A 24,483-nucleotide genomic window follows, 5' to 3' on the forward strand; every position below is an offset into this window, starting at 1 on the left:
TTTTGTTTGGATTAGTAGAACATGTGAGTGATAGTCGGGTGTCTACAAACCTTTGGCCATATATTGCTATCTATGCTATCTATGTTGGCAGTTACTACAATGAAAAAGATCTGTTCAGATCACTTATATTTTTCCTGTGTATCTTCTTGCAGGCATTTTTTCACATTCTGAATGATGTGTTTATTCTGTATTGTGTAGAACCTCTCAGGCTTGATTGGGACCCTGAGCCTAGCATTAGATAAGCAGTGTGCAATAAATCTGACTCAGCACAAAAGGCCCCGCCCTCTGTGTGACGTAGCGTTAGCGACCGTTACCAAGTTGCTCCTCGAGACGTTCATCCTCACCAACATGGCGGCGGAGTGCAGCAGCTGGAGCGCAGCGACGCGCCTCGGCTCAGCTTCACTAACTTAACTCGCAGAACCGTGTGAACCGACGCAGCTTCGCAAAGACTTAGTTCGTCGTTAGTGTCATCGTCTTGTCGTGTACGTATACGGACCTATAGTGTGATATTCTACGTCGGAGGACAAGAAAAGCATCTTTTTTTATCGATTATCGTGACAACTTCCAAAACTCACCTGTTTGCCTCAGAGGGAAACGACGGAGAAACGCTGTATTCTTCCAAACAGTAACAAGCCATGTGATGGTGTTTGGAGGACATGTATTTAAATATGAGTGAGAATAATTATTCGCTAGAGGAGAGAGATAGAGACAGACTTCCTCCCATCATAAACCATGTAAGTCGACTTTGTTTTGGGTTTTTTTTTTCACCTCACTACAAACTTTTATTTCCCTTAAAAATAAATGGCGTATAAGTATGTTTGTAGAAGTGAGTTTTCTGAGCAGTTTAACTGAAGGAAACCCAGTGCTGATGGAACACTGGGGAAACTAATGGATTGGAGACTCAGACAGAACATTTACATCTTAATTGACATAGAAATAAATAATTAAAAAAACATATCTACAACTGTTTTTTATATACATACATACATACATATACACACACAATCAAGTTGTTTTGAGGTTCCATTTATACATCATCGCACATCTACCCCAGAGCATCATCCATCGTTTCTGATGCATGAAACTTATGTTGCTAATTAAAGCACATGGGTGGATCATCATCTGGCCAACACTTCAGATATGTTCTTCTGAGATCAACCAAGAGAAAGGGCTGTTTTATTTTATTTATTTATTTATTTATTTTGTACTGGCTTTGGATTTTCTTTTTCCTTTTTTTTCATTTGTCCTGTATACAGATTACAGGCTGTTGAAACTGAATAAACCACTACTTTTCACCTCCTACACACAGCAGTACATCTTTTTCAGGATTTGAGTTTGTCTGTGCAAAGAAAATTGCTGCATTCCATCTAATTGTACTGTTCGTGGTAGATCACATACTAATTTGTGACACAAATATTTGGTCACAATTCAGATGCCTCTTTCATTTCCCTGACAGAGTTTGGATCGTGGACCAAAGCTTCCTTTCTCCTCCTATGGAAGTTTCATCTCCACCCTGAACCACAAGAGAGAGTCGGGCAGTAACAGCCTGTCCACACAGCTCCTCTTACCTGCGGTCCGACAAGGTCAGCCTACACACCATCTGGTGCTGCTTTTTGTTAATGTTGTTAATGAGCTGTGTGTGTGTTGGGGACGGATGTACTTTGGATTTGAACCCTTAAATTATTTTGTGACTGTTCTGAATGCTTATTCAAGAGCAGTTAAAGTAACACACACAGCACATCTGATTTTACGTATAGCCGTGTGTGCCGAATAGCATCGTTTTGCTTTTATCAGGGTGATAATGATAATAATAATAGGTTAAGAAATCATCATTATGATTCTGTATTTAACTTCCTGAAATGTCTAACAAACTCGACTTTTTTTAATCACATTTTATTGCTTACCAGCTGCTCTGTCGAGAAAGAGAATTAACCACACAGCATCGTGCATCGTCCTAATAAGTATATGAAAGTGACAGCGGATTACTGGTGTAATACTGGTGTAATAGGAGAAAAAGAGGAGTAGATCTGGTTTATTACATAAGCGATGCTAACCCTTCGTTAGAGTCATTTCCACTGGAGCAGTTCTGAGAGTATTTAATGTTTTCAATATGGTGTTTTGTTTGAAGGTGAATTGTGCTTTAAACAACTGAAGCAACAAATTCCTAAAATACCTAAAATACACATCGGTTTTAATTGTACAGCACACATGATGATTTTATTTATTATATATCTAAACTTCTGAAATGCTTTCCTGCCTGCTGTATTGCCACTGTATTGCCACAAGATTTGTGGTAGAAAAAGCTTTCAAGCTTCTTAGAATTCCACTAAAAAGGATGAAGTGGCCATGAATTGTGAGCTTTGATGGTCTGTGTGTTATGCATGTCACAAAAACACTCATCCAAAGGTCAGCATGTTTAATAAAATGATATGCAGATGCAACTTAAAGGTAATGCTTAGACGCAGGACAAAATACTAATTGCATTTCAAAGCGTTCTCTTTCTCTTAGCTGCTATGAATTAATGAACAGTTCAGTACTGCAAGCAGATGTGCTTTATTTTGTTGGGTTTTGTCCCCCTTGAGATCAAAGATGTTTTAGGAGACTTGAGGATCAGTGTGACATGAAGCAGGCTAATCAGACTGTGTATTGAAGCTGCTGTAGTGACTGGACTCTGAGGTGGTACAATCAGTGCTGGTGTTTGTACTCGAGTAGTCTGCATTATGCTTTGGTGTACAGTGTCCTCAGTCCATCTGTCCTCTGAGAGTCTGTCCATCAGAGGAACCAAGAGCAGTTCTAGCATCGTTATTTTGTGCTGGAGATTAATAACACCACTTTGTGCTGATGCTGATTGGAAGTTGCCCCTGAATGAATGATGGTTATTAGGGTAGTTGTGCTTGAGATTAGTGATTAGAATGTGCACTTTTACCCCCAAAACAATTTTCTTTAATCACATCAATTTTGGGAGCTTAAAATGTTCTACTTTGGATTTATATACTTCTCGATCTGCTGACCACTATTGGAACTGTGCTATACTGTATTCATTTTAAACCTAATGAAACTGTGCCTGTTGATTTTCTTTCTGAATGTATTTCTAAGATGAAAGAATGGATGACAGAAATTATTTTTGCCTTAACTGTGAAAAGACTGAGATTATGCTTGTTGGTTCACCCCACCAACTACGCAAAACTGGGTCAGTCAATCTAACTCTTGATGGTTCAAATGTGGAGTTTCAAACAAAATTGAGGAGTCTAGGGGTAATTTTTGATGCAAATTTAACGTTTGAGCCACATATCCAAAATATGGTTAAAACTTCTTTTTTTTCATCTCAGAAATATTGCCAGATTGCTTCCAGTGCTGTCGTTTTCTGTTGCTGAGAGACTGATCAACACTTTTGTATTTTCCCGTATTGATTAGTGTAATGCCTTGTTGGCTGGGGTGTCAAAAGCTACCTTAAACAAATTGCAGGTAGTGCAAAATTCGGCTGCTAGAATTAGAACTAGAACAAAATTAAGAGATCATACAGTATTATTCCCGTTTTGGAGTCTTTGCACTAGCTCCCCATTAGGTTTAGAGTTGATTTTAAGATTTTGATGCTTACCTACAAGGCCTTACACGGGCTGGCTCCTCAATATCTGACTGAGCTTTTGATTCCTTATATTCCATCTTGCGACCTTCGTTCTTCTGAAACTGGTCTTTTAACTGTTCCCTCAACTCGTTTACGATCGATGGGAGATAGGGCTTTCTCTTCACTACTGTAGCTCCAAAACTTTGGAATTCTTTACCAACTGAGATAAGGCAAGCAAAATCATTTTTAAATCTCAGCTTAAAACTCATTTTTTTAGGGTAGCTTTTAATTGACTAATTGTAATTTTACATTGTGCTTATTTTATAGTCTATTTTTGTTGCTTTAATTTTAATCTTTATATTATGTGGTGTATTTTTGTTGTTTTATTTGCTTTTGTAAAGCGCTTTGAGATGTACTTAAAGGCATTATAGAAAATAAAGGTTAATATTTTTATTATTATTATTATACTGTATATTTTGGGGGAAACACTATTTCACCTGTTAGCCTGGAAATTTATCATCAGTAGCAGTGTGTTCACCATATTCTTACATTTCTGTATCTCGTCTAATACAGAAACAGGAGAATGGATGCATTTGGAAATAAAACATATACCTTGCAAATTAGTGATAACTTAAAGCTATGTTTTTGTGCTTTACTGCTTAATTGGAACAGCAGAAAATACATTATTGTATATATATATATATATATATATATATATATATATATATATATATATATATATATATATATATATAACTTATACGCTAAACTTATCCCTGTCATATGCTTTTTATGTTTCTATGAGAAGTGTCGTTTTTTTTATTAAGATAATTTATTTTAATAAAAGTGTTGGCACCCCTAATCACAGAGTGATTTGAAGCAGAGTATTTGAATCAGCAGAGTATTTGAAGTCTCCCTAACCTTCTGAATTGTTATTGTATTTTTGGTCATCATCATGTTAAAAGTAGCTATGGACATCGACAAGTAACACAAGCAACAATAATAGAATATTTTTCCACTATTCTGCTATTGACATATACGCAAAATGTGACACTACATTTCCCAACACTCTTCCAAATCCTTACAGAGTAAGTAAAGAAGCCAAAATAACAGACTCCTTAGTCTGCTGCCACACAGTCAGTTGACCACAGACAGATGATGTGAGATAAAATCACTGGCTAAATGACTTGTTTTCCTACGGAGAGACAAAGCGCATTACACCTTGGATTTTGTGCCTTGCAGAAGTTTAATCAAGCTCCTGTTTGACCTCGTTCGCTGCTTACCTTTAAAAGCTCAGCCTCTGAGACAAACTGCTGCTTGAGTTGAAGTATGAATTGTCTCAGTTTGTAGAAGAAAAATACACTGACATGGTCGACTCTATTTTGCTGTATGTATAAGTATATCTGTTGACATAGGCAACTGGATTTTGGGTGGAAATATCCCAACATGTCCCCAAATTATAGGTGATCTATAGCCTTTTTTGTTTTTGTCTATTTTAGGTTGTAAAATCTTGTTTGCGAAGGATTCACGTGTTCAGTTTTATATTTAAGAACATAGTTTTTTTTAAGCATGTCAATCAGTTTGCTTTTCTTTTAACTCTCAATCCCTTTGTTTTGACTCATACACTCACCGTCCAACTTATTAAAATAACCTGCACATTCATGCAATTATCTAATCAACACAATGCATAAATCATGCAGAAGCTTGAGAGCTTCAATTAATGTTCCTCAAAGAGCAGAATGAAGAAAAAATGATTGAAATGATGATCTGGGAGTTTCACACACAGCCAGAGACCGACCTTCTGCGTAAACTCTAGAGGTGTGTGTGTGTGTGTGTGTGTGTGTGTGTGAGAAAAACCCAGAAGACCAGCCGTTTCCTAAATACTCTATAAGCCAGAAAATAAGCCAACAGCCATTCCACGATCAAAGTCACATTTTTTGTGGCTTTTCCCACCATTTTGATGTTTGTCTGTTGGTTGTGATCATTAACTAAAGCTTTTGACTTATAGCTGCTTGATTATATGCACAGTACTGCTGCTGACACATGATTGGCTGATTAGATAACCACTGCTGTAATGTTGTTCCTAATAAAGTGGACAGTGAGTGTATAGTTTTGAGAGGAAATACTATTTAAAAACAGGGCTTGGCAATATGACAATATAATATCAGCATTGGCACAAATTATGTTTACAAAACACTTTAATGAAATATTGTGGATATCTTGATTTTTTTTATTATTTAAAATTGACATTTTAAAGAAATATCTAGCTCTTTTTATGTAAAAGTGTAAAATATCAAAAGTTTTACAGATTCAGATTATAATATATAAATTATTTATTTGTAATACTATTATTAATCATTTTTATTTTGTTTGCAATTATTTTTTAGAATGCGGATTTATCAAATTATATAAGAAATATAAGAGATTATAAGAGTATAAGAAATATAAGATTATAGAAATATAAGAATTATATTCTTAAATAGTTTTAAGAAAAGTGATAGGATTTTTTTCTTTCATATTAGTTCACATTTCCTATTTATTATGTGTTCTTATGGGAATTTTTATTGTTCTCACAGTAATAAATAATAAAACATTTTTCTTCATTCTCTTAAAATGATAATTCTGGACTTGACAATAAAACATCAATGAAAAATAGAAATATTATATCGAGGCCATGGTTTATATTTCTAAAAATTGATGAACAAGAAAAGTTCATCTAAAAGTTTATGAACAAGACATTCAAACTATATTATTGAAGAAAATATACAAATATTTATGTCAAATGATCTGTGATTCAAGTGAAATTTGAAAAATCAAATGATTGGATAATTCTGATGTGCAGAATCCTATCAGGCATTCGGTTCCCATGGAAACACGCCTCTGTGGCTGAGCGGTATGAGGTGATGTCATTTGGATAACAGCAAAAGGGACGTTTCTAGTTTTCCCATCAGGGTGTTGATAATCTGCAACAGGGGCGCAATTAGCTGTCTTGTTTAGTGCATTTGGAAAAACACTTAATTATCACCAGGAGATCAAGAGCCAGGTTTTAATCAGTGAACCTATTTTGTGTTAAAGCCAAAGCATTTCCATTTCTGTGCTGGAAGAATTAAGAGTTTCAGTCGGTGTCATGTATTGCAGCGTTTTGCACGCTTACGTCTTTTGAGAAATTCTATACACGTTTGTCTGACTTTTTTGTCTACAGTGAGAGAGCTTCCTCCGATCTATCCAGACGTCCGACAGAAGCAGCGGATCTCAATAGACGTTTTGCCTCCAGAAGTTAAAGCCCGCTTCGTTTCAGATCCCATCATTCCCATCCGGACCAAAACCTCCAAAGAGTTTCAGTATGTGTGCTCAGTCTGTTAGGGCTTTTGTTCATCACACTGTTTCTTATTTTAATTAGAACTTGTTTGTTGTGATCCACACTTAACAGTGTTTATTTGTTGAAATCCAGAGAAGACGTTGAAAAGGCAACTATCTCAGGTGATTGGAAGCACGTCCATGATTTTTACATGACCACATTCGACTCCTTCTTGGAACTCAATGCTGCTTTTAAGGTTAGAAATGTAGCTCCATAGCCAAGATTTTGTAAAGGTTTTATGAAGTTTTATTAATTGTGTAGTAAAGGGTGAAGGTGTAACAGAACTGAAAGTGTTAAACAAGTTAAGTCTGATATATTACCTTTCGAATTGTGTAAATGTTTTACTGAGAGCTGGTGAAATTCTGACCCATATGAAACAGTAACCGTAAAAAAAGGAGAAGGGGGAAAACCAGCGTTTACTGTTAGAGCCCTGTATAAATGAATGAGCTCATTCAGAGAGTTATAGAAGAAAACCCCTTTGTATGGATTATATATAGAAGTTTAATCAAATTTGTTTCGCATTCGTTCATTTGGTCATTTGTAGCATAATATTTTACAGACATTTATTGGTACTATTGTTTATTTTCTTTACAGAGAAGACTTAAATCAAAACAGTTTGTAATTTCATTTACTGATTTTGGCCTTTTCCCCCCAGAGAGAAGCAAATGCTCCATTCAACACTATTGAAGACTCAGGAATAAACACCAAATTTGTCAATACTGTTTATGATGCTTTGCTTCACACGGTGCGTAATGAACCCGGTTTTGGGCTACACAAAGCGCTCATGTGTGTGTGTGCGTGCGTGTGTGTGTGTGTGCGTGCGTGTGTGTGCGTGCGTGTGTGAGCATTAATCATAAATTGTTGTTTAATAGTTGTTTGTTTCCTCAAGAATGCAGATCTCTAATTTCAGCCTTCTTTATTCAACAGCCCCCTGATACCCAGAAATCAGTCCTGAAGGGAATCATTAATAGCTTATTAAGGGAATGGAAAGGGTGAGCGTTTTATTTTCACTCCCTAAAACTTTAAATGCTGCCGAGTTTCATGTAATTACAGCGAGGACTCGAGCTGCTACTTTTCTCTTTTAGACCTCGGACAAAGGATGACCTGAGGGCTTATTTCATACTCGTGCAGGTAATACATGTTATGCCTGTTTATGCTTTATAAACTGTAAATGTAAATGTGTAGTTCCCAGTAAAGATACGGTCCAGTGGAGTTCTCCATACTGAGCTTGTCATTCTGCAAAACTATTAATAGAAAACTACCTTGATTATAAAACCCAGACGCATGTGGGACTTTTCAGTAATGGCTGTAATTTCCTGTCGTGAATCAAGACGGTTATCTGCACACATGTATAGGCACAGACTGTATGTGGAACACACTCGACCTAATCTGGCTCAAGCTTGGCCTTGTGTTGTGTTGGTGGCCATGTCGACGTGTGAGACAAGGCAGGAAACTCTTGATCTCCTCTCTCACCACATGGCCCATTGACTCCAGCCATAGCTCCAGTCAGACTGTCTGAGCGAGACTGCACATATATTGTGTGCTAAGAGTTTGTGTCACACATGAGCAGCACGGACTGGTCCTGGGTTGTCCAAATAAGGCCATGGCCTCTGGAGAATATCTTTGAAAGATTACTGAGAGAGTGGGGGGCACGGTGGCTTAGTGGTTAGCACATTTGCCTCACACCTCCAGGGTTGGGGGTTTGATTCCCGCCTCCGCCTTGTGTGTGTGGAGTTTGCATGTTCTCCCCCTGCCTCGGGGGTTTGGGTACTCCGGTTTCCTCCCCCGGTCCAAAGACATGCATGGTAGGTTGATTGGCATCTCTGGAAAAATTGTCCGTATTGTGTGATTGAGTGAGTGAATGAGAGTTTGTGTGTGTGTGTGTGTGTGCCCTACGATGGGTTGGCAGTCCATCCAGGGTGTATCCTGCCTTGATGCCCAAAGACGCCTGAGATAGGCACAGGCTCCCCGTGACCCGAGAGTTCAGATAAGCGGTAGAAAATGAATGAATGAATAATGAGAGAGAGACTGGAGAAAGACTGAGAATACAAATTCATTTTCAGTATTATGCATCACATGTAAGACCTTTTTTATTTAAGTTTTCTGGACTCCAATTTTCATCTCCTGAAGTTAGTCTGTTCCAAAATAAGCTTTTTAAATCAGCCTCAGGCTATGATATGATGTCCTGACCAACACATCTCCTGAAGACAGAGCGAAATTGAAAGACAAGCTCAATTAATGGGCTGATCTGTCTGCCTCTAATGTGAGTCGGTCCGTTGCAGGATTTATCTTCCACTGTGCTGAAGGAACCGATGAGGTCATATGTGGAGGGTGGAGTGGGGTGTTTGGTGGGGGTGGGGGTGGGGGTCGTCGGTTTCCCACTGAAACACCACCACTCTTTATTAAAGAGCCAGACCTTCCAGAGTGAAAAGTTATATTTCCTTTTTGAAGTGCTCTAAAAAGGCTCTTCTTTGTTGCAGAACCCTCAGTACACGAGCACAGCCACATATGTCATCTATGCTCACTTACTGCGGCAAATAGCAACGCTGCCTGAAGCAGATCACCATTTCCTGATGCACTGGTTTAAGAAGTGAGTCTGAATTGTTTCCTTCTGTCACTGCCTTTTGCAGTCTAGGCTGCTTAAGGAATCCATTCACAAAATACATCCAACCGTAAGAAGAAAAGGCTCAATTATAAAGCCATTATAGTGAGATTCAACAACTATTAACAAAATCTCATTTTACCTTCATGTTATATGTACAGAATAAGATTTTAAAGTGTTTGGTTTAAAGAGATTTGAATCGCAATAACAGCAAGAAGCTCCGAGTTAGAAAGCTTCATTCGGTGTGTTTGACCAGAGCAATGTGTCATTTCTCAGGCTATCTCAGAAGCGTTTTAAGCAGCTGGTGGAACGCCTACAGCTCTTCATCACCACACGGCTGTTCCCTGCCAAACCAGAGGAGTTACCGCCCATTTCCAAGTGCTCGTGGTGGATCCCATCAGCCACCAAGGTTCTCTCCCTGCTCAGTGAGTGCAAAAACCTGCGGTTGTTGAAAGGTATGCTGATTGATTTTGCTGGGTCAGAATCAAACCATTTTCATGTCTCGGTTCTCTGTGTTCAGATGCTGCAAACAGCATTTCTCCTTCTCCCATCATCCCTTTCTCTGATTTCTACAATCTCACACTGGACCACATTGACTTCATGGAGGACTACCAGACGTGGCAAGCTCATGGAAATTCCAACAGGTGTGGCACGAAAATATAATTCAGACCAAGCGCTATTCTCTAAGCACACATGCCCTCAAACTCCTTCCAGCCGATCTGTTTTTTTGAGGTTTGTAGTTTAATGGCGTCTAAAAGTCTAGAACAGACTTTTTACGTCGTGTTTACCTTCCGGTGCATTGTTTACATCTGCTAGATCAATATAACCGTTATAATTGCTTTGACAGCAGAATACAAAAGCTTGCATGAAAATAGTTTGTGGCCAAGTTAATAATGGAGAGGAATTTCACTACATTGAGTCTGACATGTTGCACTTCTCACAGATTCACCTTCTGCCAGTATCCGTTTATCCTGTCTACGGTAGTGAAGAAGGCTATTATCCAAAGAGACTCTGAGCAACAGATGATCAGCATGGCCAGGGTAAGAGTTTGCGTGTCGCCGTCATTTCCTCTGTAGTTGTCTGTACTGCCGAGCTGCCAGAGTGTGCAGAGAAGGTTACTGTGGAAACGAAGGATTTAGACTGTTTGGTCCTAAGGGTCTCGTGGGATTTGATGCTTGCTCTATGGCTGCCTATACTCAGGACTGTTTATCTAAGCTGTCTGTACTTGGAGACTTCCCAGTATTTCTTAAAACTGAAGGATTTTCTTCTCCTCTGAAACCCTCATCCATCGATTACACACAAGTTAACTGACTCTGTGATAAACTTCATTTCAAAGTCAAGCAGGATTCATTTTACTATAAGGGAAGTCTTCTGATACAGGCTTGTGCAGGGTGGGGCAGCCTGAGATGTTCTTTTTTTGGGTGGAATCCTCACAAGCTCCCTCCCAAACATATGTGACCAGAGCGTAGGCTAAACAGACTCGTGGCTGTCGGATTAAAGAGTCTCGCCGGAGTGTAAAACAGTAACGAAAAGTACACTATGTTCTCATCATTAGAACACCAAAAGCAGCTTCACTAAAGCATTGGGGAAGTTAACACAGACAGCAAGATCGTGTACGTTTATCAGAAGCTTAAAGATTCCTTCCTGAGACAGATTGTGCAAGTGAGCATCAGTATGTAAACAGGTTTCCAGCATGGGAATGTTGAATGATTAAATGCATGGCTTTCTATTTTGGCTACAGCAAACCCTGGTGGACAAGGTCTCTCGCAGACAGAGGGTGGATATGAGTCTGCTTTTTCTCAACATTAAAGTAAGGCGTCTGCAGCTGGTCAGTGACTCACTGGATGAGGTAATAGCACTCGCTCACAGAACATGGACAGCGCCTGTCTGTTCCTTCACTTTTTACCACTAACTCTGAACCGTCATGAAATATTTACAGTGCTTTAAGAATAATGTGGTGGTTTTGTACACATTATGTATTTCTGTTCAAAGCAGCACCATAGCATCAACATTTTTATTTTCCGAGACTGAGAGAGGGTACTATTGGCCAAGAGCACGTAGAGTCTGGTCTGGAAAGTTCTAAGTCTGACTAGGGTTTAATTTGGAAAAATGGCCCCACCATAAATGCGTGTGTGTGTGTGTGTGTGTGTGTGTGTGTGTTTTAATAGCTTTCAAGAAAGAGAGCAGACTTGAAGAAAAAGCTGAAAGTGACGTTTGTTGGGGAAGCAGGCTTGGACATGGGAGGACTCACAAAGGAATGGTTTCTTCTCCTGATTCGACAGATTTTTCTCACTGACTACGGTGAGATGCTCAGGACAAACAGATTGCATATGCTCAGCCATGATTTCTTCTCGTTTCACTCTCACTCATTATCACTCACTCACAGCTAAAAGCTAGAGATTTTTATTTCTTCTAGCATCTGCTCATTCTATACTAGCTAGAGAATGTGTTCCTCAAAAACGTATGACTTTCATATTAAAACACCAGTTACTTTAGTGAATGAAAACAAAATGGTGCTTAAATAGGAACGACTTAGTAAGTGTTTTTATCATATTTGATTTTTTATTTTATGGTAGAAAGGTTTAAGTAGTGGTTCTCAGGGTCAGTGAAAATTACAGTCGTGTTTTATTAAACTTATTATATTCATTTATTGTTGAGTTGTTATAGTTCTTGTCTTTGTGAGTTTTCCCATGAATTGAAGGGATTTAATCCACACTAAAGTAACTCAAAAAGCCTGTAGGGGATGTTTACTGACATTTAGCAGACATCCTTAGACAGTGTTAGCTTGGTTGACTTGGGATTTGAACTCACAACCGTCTGATTGGTAGAACAACACCACTAGACCACTAGAATACCACGTTCCCAGCTGCTTCCACCTGCTTAATGTTCAAAAAAGCTCTATTCCTACTAAAAATAGCCTGAATATTATTGCACACATTTGAATAATGAATCGAAGTAAATTGCTTTTACAGTTAAGAGGTCCCTGGCTTTAACATTTTGAGAGCTTCTGCACTTGCATGTATCTGCTTCAGAAAAGAGATCGAAATACTGTAATATACTGTAATATATAACAAGAAATGTCCAGATTTGATGTTGACTTAAATAGAATGGAAGTATGTATGTAAACTGTTTCCATGGTGATTTGAGTGATTACCTGCATATGGTTTATGTAGCAGTAACTATAACGAGTTTTTACTGAAAAAGTAAAATGTTCTTGTTTTTTTTTCTTTTTTCTATTTGTTTATTTATTTATTTTGATACTGTTTCCACCTTTAAAGATTTATAAAGACTTACACTGTTGCCATATGTGTTTTCGCAGGCATGTTCACATATGTGAAGGAATCTCAGTGTCACTGGTTCAGCAACTGGAAGTGTGATAACTGCTCAGAGTACAGACTGGTTGGAGCTGTATCCTTTCATTTGCTGCATAGGTAGCTGTGCACGGGTGCTGGGAGACTTAAATAACCCATAAACATACAGTCTGCTTCCACTTAGAGGAAACATCCACCGTTTATACGTGAAACCTGTAAAAAGTTTCCCTTTCAGCACAGGGTGGGACAGAAATTTATTTTCAGCATTAGTCCTCAGTTTGAGTCAGTTGCTGAGAAGACACAATATGTAACGGTTTTCTGACTGATCAACCGGTCATAGCCTCGTACACATAAGTGTGTGGGCTGTAATGAATACACTCACTGTAAGGTAGGAAAAGACAAAGTAGCAGCCATGTCCTGACATAATCGTTTCCTGTGGCTGGCTCACGCAGCCGGGTTTGTGTTGTGTGTGTGTGTGTGTGTGTGTGTGTGTGTCGGTGCATCTCTACTCCTCTGAGCTTGCCCACTGTTGAATTTATTGAGCCCTAAGTTTACATACATCCAGAAGTGCTGTGTCACATTAGCCTAGGATAATGAATGAAAGGTTTCTTTGGTTTTGTCTCCTTTGGAACGACCCCGGAGCTGGCTTTTGTGTTGTCTCGATGTTCGAGCCATTACGAAAAATTTTCCCCTCTGTCTGCTAAAAGGCGGCCTTTTTTCTTCTCCCTCCCTCCCTCCCTTCCTCCCTCTTTCTCTTTTTCCACTGCGCTCTCTGTCTGTGCGCATATGGAGAGCACATGGAGGAGTGCCGTCAGCTGCAGCTGAAAGCACTTAAGGAGCAGCCTCTTCATATTCTCTTCTAGATGTATAATACACCTGTTGGCCGTTCTTCCCCTATATCTGATCAGTCTATATCATAAAGCTGCTGTGTGGTCAGTGCAGAACAGACATCGAAAACTCTATACACTAGTTATACGTTTAATGGGTCACTGTACACTGTAAAGAACAGCTTACGAGACTGGATATGTGTATAAGTTTGTGTGTATAAACTTAGCTGACTTCCCCAGCTGTTCATTCTTAACCCTTTTTGTCCAGCTCATGGGCCTAGCCGTGTACAACAGTATCACCCTGGACATCCGATTCCCGCCCTGCGTCTACAAGAAGCTGCTGACTCCTCCCATAGTGCCGTGTGACCTTGATGCCCCTGTCGGCATGGCGACCCTCACCCTGGACGACCTGCAGCAAATCATGCCTGTATGTACAGAAGCTGTGACATCCCAGCATATCTGTTACCACTTCGGCTGCTCTTGTGCACTTCCGAAAGAAATAGTTCTTACAAAATAAAATTGAGTTGATCAGCTATGATATGTCATGTGCTTAGTTTAGTTTAGGGAAACGTAGGATAGTCAAAACGGCCCGTCTGAATCACCACACAGTTATATTTACACATGAACAGTTTCATTTAATAGAAAAATGCTTGCATTTAAACATTGTGATCTTTCTTGTTATTCAATCATCTAATCGGGCATTCAGTTCTGTCTGAAGGTTTGAAAGCAACACCAATACCACTACAGTCCATTACAGACTATGTTCTGTTTTAGCTATAATAGTCTTCTGGGTCCTCAGACACCAAAACTACCCTGACGGATTACATCACATTGGGATAAGCACAAACTGTCTGCTTTAAATTTTTGTCAGAAATATTCCTTCAATGCGTCGAGATGCTAATTTCAGATATTCACCTATTCGACATCGAGCAAATTACTCAGTAACCACACAATCTAATAGGAGAGATGTGGAGTTAGTAGAGTAAATAATGTAAGTCTAGATCCACCAGTATGTCATGGGATTTTTGAGACAGAAATATGAGACAAATCATTTGATTTCTGTAATATGATGTGATATGTTTTTTTTATTATTATTGCATATCACTTGTAATTTTGTACTTGGGACCAAAATTGACCAGCAGCCTGTTGAAGCGGTTGTTCTACAGTTCAGTTCAGTCATGCAAAAGAATAGAGATATGGCTGTCAAATAAAATCATTACAAATGCACGGAGTGTGGATATGTGCGGTCACCACACAGGGTTGTACACAGGGACACCGATTATTGGATTTTACTCTGAATGACCCCGTGTCACTTGGCACCTGTGGTATTGTTGTGGCTCGCTGTATGTGCTGCTGTCACCAGGCAGGAGGAGGCTGTTTTCTCCTCTCTGTTGATAAAGTGTCTCCTCCAGATGGTGCATTGTTTCTGCAGCCGTTAGGACAGCGCCGATGCTCACTGCACGTTTACTGCTTCAGATAACCCTGAAGTCCTATCAATGAAATTGCTGTATGACAATTTCAAATGCTCTGCGATGTTTATGATCCTACCAAAATAGAGCCTTTGATATTTACTTTTAATATTAAACCAACAAATAAATAATTCAATACATCACTTCGATTCAAGGCCACTAGAGGGAGCTCTAACAGTATTATTGCCTGCTGTTATGCAACAAGTAAATAAAACAAGCCTCTAGTATGTCTTAAAAATACAATATAGTCACTAATCACTTTTGAGATGGAAATTTTTACACAGTTGACATTTATTCTTAATTTCCAGTATTTTTTTGCTGAGTCACGCTTAAGTAAACCAGATGTTCCATTTGAAAGCATTTGGCCTCGTGCTCGTCTATACTTATATAACCAAGAGCTTCTAGTCGCCGTTTGCTCTTTTGTGTTAAACCTTTTCTCCCCTCCACTAGTGTGGATCTGGAACTAGAACAGCTGAAGGTTACTTAACAAGACAGGGTCAAAATTTAGATATTAACAAAGCTTACGCCAAACCTCGTAGCATACCTTTCATCTTCTTCATTCACTGTTTAATTCATTTTATTGGTCACACAGTGGTGTGTATTAAATGGCTCTGGTTTCATGTGGAAGAAATGCTTCATGTGGTTGAATATCAATTTCCTAAGTCTCCCATATTGTTTTATTATGAAATATGCAGCTACTAATTAAATCCACAGATAACTACTGTAAATATTTTATACTGGGAGTGTGTGTAAATGTATTTGGGCTCATGTATGAATTCAGTTGTGTGCATGGTGCCTGAATATTTTAGGTTGCCATTAATGGAGCCTTTCTGTTTTAGGATCTTGCTCATGGCCTTGCAGAGCTACTGAGCTATGAGGGAAACGTTGAAGAGGACTTCTATACAACCTTTCAGGTGTTTTACCCACACACAGACATGCCGCTGTGCAGCACAGGTCACAGAATGTGTACAGGCCACACAGCTTTTAAGATTTTCAGCGTGCAGTAGATTGTACTGTAGTGCTGATAAGCACTGACTTTTTTTATCTTAGAGGTTTAAATATGTTTAAGGAGAGACGGATGGAGATCTGTGCCTGTGTCTGTCTTTGCAGGTTTTTCAAGAAGAACTTGGAGTAGTCAGATCACACAACCTGAAGCCAGGTGGAGATAAAATCCCTGTGACTAACCAGAACAGAAAAGGTTAGTGTAGTCTCTCCTAAAACCTCCTACAAGCTTCATCAATACTGCCAGCAACGTTCTGATTGCCCGTGCTTTATCATTTATTTATTTATTCATTGCTGTGCAGAGTACGTCCAGCTGTACATTGATTTCCTGCTGAATAAGTTCATCTACAGACAGTTTGCTGCATTCTACCATGGCTTTCACAGTGTGTGTGCCTCTAATGCCTTGATGGTGAGTTGTACTTTATTTCACTGTGCTGTAAGAACTATATAACTGTTACTTACAGTACAGAACGGTTCTTATTTTACTCACTAAGCACTTTTTTTTTTTTTTTGGAGAACAGCATTTTTGAAAACAGGATTTCTCAAAATATTGTTCCACTTTTCCATTCACTTTGTTAGCAGTTCAGAAAAGTACTTATTAAGACTTTGAATTTATAAAACTCTCTGGGAGTCTAGAGACCAAAATTGCCCGTGGTTTCTGGTTTAGATGGACGGCGTTATTGTTTCTGGCCATCAGTCAGAGTGGCACTATCCAAGCGCCTGTCAGCACACGTATGCGGAAGAGGGTAGAGCTTTTCTCTTGAGCGTGACACGCTGCCCTGGGATACAGTATGGACAGCAGTTAAAAATACACGGGCTGGCTTCACGTGTCTTGGCACAGGCGCATGTTCCCCGATTGGTAGTTGTCGTGTTATAGGAGAGAGCTGGATATAGGGTGAGAGAAAAAAATCAAAGAGGGGAACGATTCCAGCTGACAATAACTGCTGACTGTGATTTTTGACGATTTCAGACGATTTTCAAAATTTTTTACCACAAAATACTATATTAGTCAATATCTTTAAATGTAAATAGCATTTAGGAAAAAGTCAGATAGAGCTGTATATTTATGGTGTCTGAATATCATAATGGACACCATTCAGTCATTCAGCTTTAGTAAGCGCTCTCTTCCGGTCAGGGTTGCATCGAGCCGGTCCCAGAAAAGACAAGACACCATGCACACTATCTTTCACAACTGTTTAGAATAGTCAATCAGTAGGTTTTTGGGAGCTGGAAGAAAAGGGAAGAACTTGGCAGAAACCCACGTGGACATGAGGAGAACATTTGAAACTCCATACAGACAGTAACTAAAGCTCAGGATTAAATCTATTCATTACCGTGATGGAAACGTGTCACCGTGATCAGGGCACATTGCGTATAAGAAATATGCCTTCGGGTATCATGATTTTTTTGACACCCCAAGGCCAAGCTGCATTTTTAAAAAATGTACTTAGGAGCTTGAGCATGTTCATGCCTTGCAGTAGTAAATGTGCTTCTGTTATCAAGTGCAAAGCCAAGCTGCAGGTAATATAGAAAATTCCACCAGCTGATTTCAGAACAGTAAGCGGGAGTGTGTGTGTGTGTGTGTGTGTGTGTGTGTGTGAATGCTCAGCTCAGTCTGCCTTCCCCACCCCCTGCCTTGGCCATCCTCCAAAGAACTGGGGAGTGTTGCTTTGCTTCCAAGCTGTATCCAGGCCAACAGGGGAAAAAATATGCCAGTGAGCTCTGTAGAATTAATACCCAGCTACGCAAAAACACAACACAACCTCGAAACCCTGCCCCGCATTTCAATCAGAGGTTTTACAATGCAGCCATTTGCATGCAGATTTTCAATAGCTTGTGACACAAACGGTTCTTAATGTAACTGCTTTTGCCTGTATAACCTTGAGTGTTTTAATAAATTGTCATTACCATGCGAGTGCTGGAATTTCCTGTGTGTCTCATCACCTGTTCAGACAAGTGTATGTAATCTAGCTTGATGTTATTCATGTTGTTTAAATAACTTGAAGTAGATTCTGAAGATGGCTGTTTGCTTGCTGAGAGTCTTGGAAAAGCTGTAATTGCATGTGTTTATCTTGGCAATGTTCAGACTGAAAATTACACTTCCCAATATGGAAGCGGGTGTGTGCTCCGAGCTCACTCTTCCCAGCAAGCAGTACAAACTGGCCAAAGAGAGAGAGAGAGAGCGATAGAAAACAGGAACTGTGCACTTCTGAGTAGGTGAAGAAGTATCCTGGGCCTTTCTGGAGCTTTCTGACTGAGTCTATGTTTAGTTGTGGATGTTGTGTGTCTGAGGCAGCATACAGCCTCATGCGGGGAAAGAAAGGGTCTGTTTAGCCGAGGACATAAAATCCCCGGGTCTGTAAATTCTTATGTAAGAGGCTGAGGAAAGGTAATAACTCACTCTGTGGTGTTAGGAGAGGGAGGGGAGGACTGCTGGTGTTTTTGCAGATCACTTGTTTTCTCCTAACCACCAACAAATCTGTGTCTTTACCTATAGTTAAAGGAGCTGTATATAAATATGCAATACTCTGTGGCATGGCAGTGTCTTTAAAACCTTCAGACTGGAAAACAAACATTGCAGATGAGATCAGTTTTTTCACTCATTTTCTACCGCTTATCCAAACTACCTCGGGTCATGGGGGGTCACCCTGGACGGAGTGCCAACCCATCGCAGGGCACACACACACTCTCATTACATTGCAAGAATCACACACTATGGACAATTTTCCAGAGATGCCAATCAACCTACCATGCATGTCTTTGGACCGGGGGAGGAAACCGGAGTACCCAGAGGAAACCCCCGCGGCACAGGGAGAACATGCAAATTCCACACAGACAAGGCGGAGGTGGGAATCGAACCCCCAACCCTGGAGGTGTGAGGCGAACGTGCTAACCACTAAGCCACCGTGCCCCCTGAGATCAGTTATGTGTTACATAATTACATTCACAGCTGAACAAGTTGATAGCTTTAAAATTCGAACGCATTTCCTAGTTACACAATTTGACCAAACAGTTATTTTATATATTCACACTATCCAGTGTCTCCTTAATGAGAAGGGGCTGATTTTTGTGTCTGGTTCCTCTTAAGGTTTTTTCTTATTGTTGTTTCAGGGAGTTTTTCCTTCCCACCATCATGTCTGGCTTACTCATTAAAAATTGATAATTTATCTCCTGAATTTCTAGATTTTTATTAAGCAGTGTTGTGACAGTGTTTATTGTTTGACGCATTAGACTAGACAATAACAGTTGATGAATTCACTCTGTCACTGTCATGAACATCATTGTGATTCATTGTACCCTAGTTGCTGAGGCCAGAGGAGGTTGAGATCCTGGTTTGTGGGAGTCCCAATCTGGACATGGGCTCTCTGCAGAGGGTGGCGCAGTATGAGGGCTACAGCAAGACAGACGCCACCATCCGGTAACACTGACCTGCAGGCACCACTGCATGTTTTCACTTCGTCTAGAAATAATGCATGTGTTTATCAAATTCCAATTTTATTTGTCACCTACACAATGTGTGTGCGTAGCTTTCAGTGCCTTCTGCTTCTGTTAGATTTGCACAAAATTATGTTCATCATTGTACTGATGCAGTAAAGGTTTTTTGCATGTGTGGATGCAGTGCATTCTGGGACGTGGTTCTAGCGTTCCCTCTAGAGCTGCAGAAGAGGCTTCTCCACTTTACAACAGGAAGTGACCGTGTTCCTGTGGGAGGGATGGCAGACTTCAACTTCAAGATCTCTAAGATTGATGTTTCCACAGACTGGTAAGTTTGAAGTGATGAGTCACTGTGTGTACGTGCGTGTGGGTGTGTTTGTGTGTGTGTGCATGTTCGTGTGTGTGTGAGTGTGTGTGCGTGTTCGTGTGTGTGTGTGTGTGTGTGTGAGAGTGTGTGCGTGTGTGTGTCTGTGTGTGTGAGTGAGTGTGTGTTGGTTGTGTGAGTGTGTGTGTGTGCGTGACTGTGTGTGTGAGTGAGTGTGTGTTGGTTGTGTGAGTGTGTGTGTGTGTGCGTGACTGTGTGTGTGTGTTTGTGTGTGTGAGTGGGGTGGGCAGTTGTGGATTTAAATTTGCCAAACTAAATAAACCTTTTTTTATTATTGAGGTTACGTTTAAGGTTATATTGAAGTATGTGATGATCAACAAAAGCGGCGCTCACACAGATAGTAATTTAAATGTGTGAACGTGTCATTTCTTCTCTTCAGGTTACCTGTTTCACACACATGCTTCAATCAGATCTGCCTGCCACCCTACAAGAGCAAGAAAGAACTACGGCAAAAGCTAACCATAGCCATTTCCAACGCTGAGGGCTTTGGCTTGGAGTAGTGTGACGGTCCAAAGGATCCCCACAAGACTCTCTGTTCATTTACTGTTCGATTTGTTCAGTGGTTGCACATTAGGCTACATTAGTAAATGATTTACGCACTGTAGCTGTCCTTTAAGCTAGAGCTGAAGATTCACTAGTATTAGGCCATTTGATATGGCTGTGGTGTGTATCATTGTGTTTTAGCTCTGTGTGTGTGTGTGAGTGTGAGTTAAAAATCTGTCATGAACCAGGATTCGAGAAAGAATCCAGTTAATCTGTACTGTATGCCTAGAAGTGTTCAGATGTTGTGTTGTCTTGTGTATATCGAGGACCAAACCTTCTGTTTTAATAGAATATGTTTTGTTTTATAGCTTTGACAGAATATCAGCATGTGATATATTCACACTGTATCCTCCTAAATCAGCAGGACAGCTACAATAGTCCAAGGTGGAGAGGTATTTAAATGAAACGACCACATCAGACCTAAACTTGGCATCTTTATGACTTTGATTCTGTTTGACAAACAGGGGTCTTATGTAATATCCCAGAGTTGTGCAATGAGGAGGACTGAAAATAGGCCAGAGTGAAGCCTGGGCCATAAAATAGCTGTCACTGAGGCTGCTCCTGGTCTGAGTGTTTAAAGCCACAGTGCCGTGTCTCCTTGACTCCCTGCTCATAACCAAGGATGTTAGTGTGTGAATGATTTCTGTATTTCCTCAAATTTGCATCCAGTTTTTGATTGTTATGGCTGTTAAATATTCCGTAACTAAATCCCTATGATTGTTTTCCTGCTCAGAGATGGTTTTGTTCTGTATATAATTCTGAAAATGTTGACGACCCTTTCGTATTGTCTGTGAAAGGAAAGGAACCGATTGAGGCTTCTCTGTACTCCAAGTATTTTGTGTTAGTTATTACTGACTTTTCTCCAAAGGAAAGTGGACACATCTGATTACAGCAGGTACATAACAACAACAATCCCTGTTCAGATTAATTTATTTGCAGCTGTTCCACTGTGGGTGTTTTTTTCTACTTTATATAGTTGATGAAAATTAATTGATTTTTTTTTCTGCTCATTCAGATCACATGATATTAATTGAGTGGTAAGAATTATACAACTTCCAACAGTTATAACATCTCCTAGCTTTTTTTATATAAACTGTTGAATTTTGGCAGCATCTCTCCTCATCTCCTCTCTTTTCTTCTCTTCTCTCCTCCTCTCTTCTCCTCTCCTCTTCTCTTCCTCTCCTCTTCTCCACCTCTCCTCTTCTCTGCTCTGCTCTCCTCTCCTGTCCTGTCCTCACCTCATCAGTCTGTCCCACTCTCTGGAATGAAATCGTGCGTGGTTTCTTCCATAGACATGAGATTAAATCTGTTGTCTTGATCGTCAGCTAGAATTTTGCAAGTGATCACTTTATCATTTATTCTGTTGTATGACTGAATACAAATGTATTTGCCATGTATTTATTTTAACTTTGCTCATTTTTAATGATTAAAGTTATACAGCTACATTTTTCTATGTATTATTCTTATATCCTGTAGGATGGTTCTTGTTTATTTGGACAAGCTGGACGTCTTCACTGCTCTTTGGTGCTTTTTCTTTTCTTTTCAGAACCTCAAGTACTCACAGCGTTCCATCCGCCTGGGAATTTAAATGTCAGACAAACTCGACTCATCAGGAGCTTGCATGCTGTTGTGCGTGTAAGAACAATACACATGTAGACTGGCAACGTTAAAAGCCTGCACGTGGCACTGGTTTTCTAGGTTCACATTTTTTTGATTTGTTTGATGTAAATTTGTGTGCATTTCTATCATGAGTTAACCGATTCGTTTGCACCCGTTTGAACTACAATTTGAATCGTCTCTGTAGGGGCTTTCTTGGGAAAATGCTTCACGGGCTTCTCCAAACATGACGAGCGATGTTAAGGACATCTGGATTTATGTCTATATTTATATGAAGCTTGGAGCCTTTTTTGGGAGATGACTCAGAGCAATTTATCAGCAGTGCTGAGCCTCACTGTAATCACAATGACCTTCACCTTCATTTGAACCCTCTTGTCATACAACTATGTCTTCACCTTAGAGTGAAATCAGGCGTAGGGTAAAAAAGAAAGGACATCGTCAGCTAGTGGCACTAAATCGTGGTCATGTTTGAGCCATCCACAGATGAGAATTTTCATCTTAAGGTGGGAGGGACATTGTCATTTCAGACACACATGAAGGACTGGAGCTGAGCCAGGCTGGAGAGATGGATGCATTTCAGCTGTGCTAAAACACTGTGGTGATGGACGTGGAGGGGTACACAAGGTTTAAGCTTGTTAAACAGCTGCTCTCTGTTGGCCTTAGCAATGGGTCAAGGTCTTATTGGAATACAGCCAGTTCTCATTCATCAGCCCCCCCCCATCCCAGTATAGGATCTTTCTACTCATCATGTTCAACAACATGCTTTAGCAACATTTTGTGAGTGTGAACATTGTGAGCTTGTTCTATACAGTACATGGACGTGTGTACAGCTTCAGAGAACTCTAATAGCACACTTAGCATTGACAAGTTGTATGTGAATGACAGTAATATGTATACATGATAAACTGACCACTATATTAGGAACACCTTTACATCAGCCAATCCAGTAAAAGCACAGTGTAGTGCATTGTGTGTGTGTGTGTGTGTGTGTGTGTGTGTGTGTGTGTGTGTGTGTGTGTGTTTAGTAACCAGGTGAGTGCGAAAGTGATTTGTTGAGCTGTGTTATTAGTGTCCATGTGAACAACAGTTTTGACAAGAAAGCTACACTAAGTCCAGTCATCACTCTTTATATACATTTTTTGAGGGACTTTATATTAAGATGTAGGACAAAAGTACAGGATTCTGGAAGACAGTGTTTCTCTTCGTACATCTTATATACATCTTACAGTAGGAGGATTGTGTAAAATAGATTTATTTTATTATTTTTTTTTTTTTTGTATAACATGTATGAGAACATTCCAGAGCAGTTATTCTTTTCCAATCTCAGGCATCCCTCAACACGACAACTCTCATGCTGTGTGTTTCCAGAGTAGACACACAGGTCACCTCATATTCCCACTGGATCTATATTTAGGGTGAGCTTAGACAGCTCTAGAAAGGTCTAGGGCACTCGCTGCTATGGTGAAGTATTAATCATACTCCAGCTCGAACAGTTCTAACTTTATCTTCTGAATCAAAGCGACATGACGTGTTTCGGCAAATCACAATAAACGTAGCACAAAGTTACATTAAAAAACATAATGGCTCCTTAGATATCCCAGAATTCACTGCTGAATGGCCTGATTACGTCTATCTGGACCAGCTGGGTGACTTCATCCTGCTGTCAGTCTTTTACCTGAGGTGGGGAGGGATTTCGCAAGAAAACAACTGACTTGGCAACCTTTGAGATGTAGGAGCTTATATAACCATTTAATAGTAAATGCTTGTCAGGTCTAGTCTCAGACCGTGAAAAAATGGAAAACTCAAAACTAACTAAAGGATTTTAAAGGACTCAGTATTCCATATTAAAATGAACATTTAGAATCGAACACATACATAAAATCTGAGTAGGATTATAAAACCTCATTCAATGTTTGCAACATGCTCTAAAATTGGTTGATTGTAAAATGAATAAACGACAAATGTATGTATTTTGACATAACACTTTAATAAATTCCCTTCAGCACTACTACTAAAAATAATAAGAATAAAATGAATAATGCATATCGTAAGTTCAGTATTATAAGGTTCTGTCTGGCATTTTGTCTGATACAAATATCAGTGTATTTTTCCATATAAATGTTATACTTGTATATTGTATTATTGATGTATTATTCAGACTGAAAGAGAAAAAAAATCAGATTTGTGTTGTTGTTAGCTGTCAGTGTTGCGTTTGATTAAACTGAACACTGTAGAAGATTTCAGCCCTGCATAAGTGAATATTGTGGTTAAGATCAGATTACATGACATCAAATATTACTAACATGAGATGTATTTTAAGCAGTGTGCTAAACAAACCCAACTTTCCAGTGTAACCTGTCAGGGTTCTA

At 39.6% G+C, this 24,483-nt stretch overlaps 1 protein-coding gene across 1 annotated transcript; it reads left to right on the forward strand.

Annotated features, from left to right (window-relative positions):
• The first annotated feature begins 343 nt into the window (after positions 1-343).
• On the forward strand, positions 344-21,942 carry hectd2 (HECT domain containing 2). Its single transcript, XM_060860893.1, has 21 exons — positions 344-734; positions 1,457-1,583; positions 6,768-6,906; positions 7,017-7,119; positions 7,579-7,668; positions 7,851-7,915; positions 8,009-8,054; positions 9,404-9,513; positions 9,802-9,950; positions 10,046-10,169; positions 10,469-10,565; positions 11,267-11,374; positions 11,694-11,826; positions 12,845-12,933; positions 13,932-14,090; positions 15,972-16,046; positions 16,243-16,330; positions 16,437-16,543; positions 19,437-19,552; positions 19,754-19,897; positions 20,334-21,942. Exons 1-21 carry the CDS (start codon positions 657-659, stop codon positions 20,452-20,454), a joined length of 2,268 nt encoding a protein of 755 aa, XP_060716876.1. The 5' UTR covers positions 344-656; the 3' UTR covers positions 20,455-21,942.
• The last annotated feature ends 2,541 nt before the right edge of the window (positions 21,943-24,483 follow it).

The sequence above is a fragment of the Tachysurus vachellii genome, chromosome 2, assembly GCF_030014155.1.
Source record: "Tachysurus vachellii isolate PV-2020 chromosome 2, HZAU_Pvac_v1, whole genome shotgun sequence".
NCBI classification, from domain to species: Eukaryota; Metazoa; Chordata; class Actinopteri; order Siluriformes; family Bagridae; genus Tachysurus; species Tachysurus vachellii.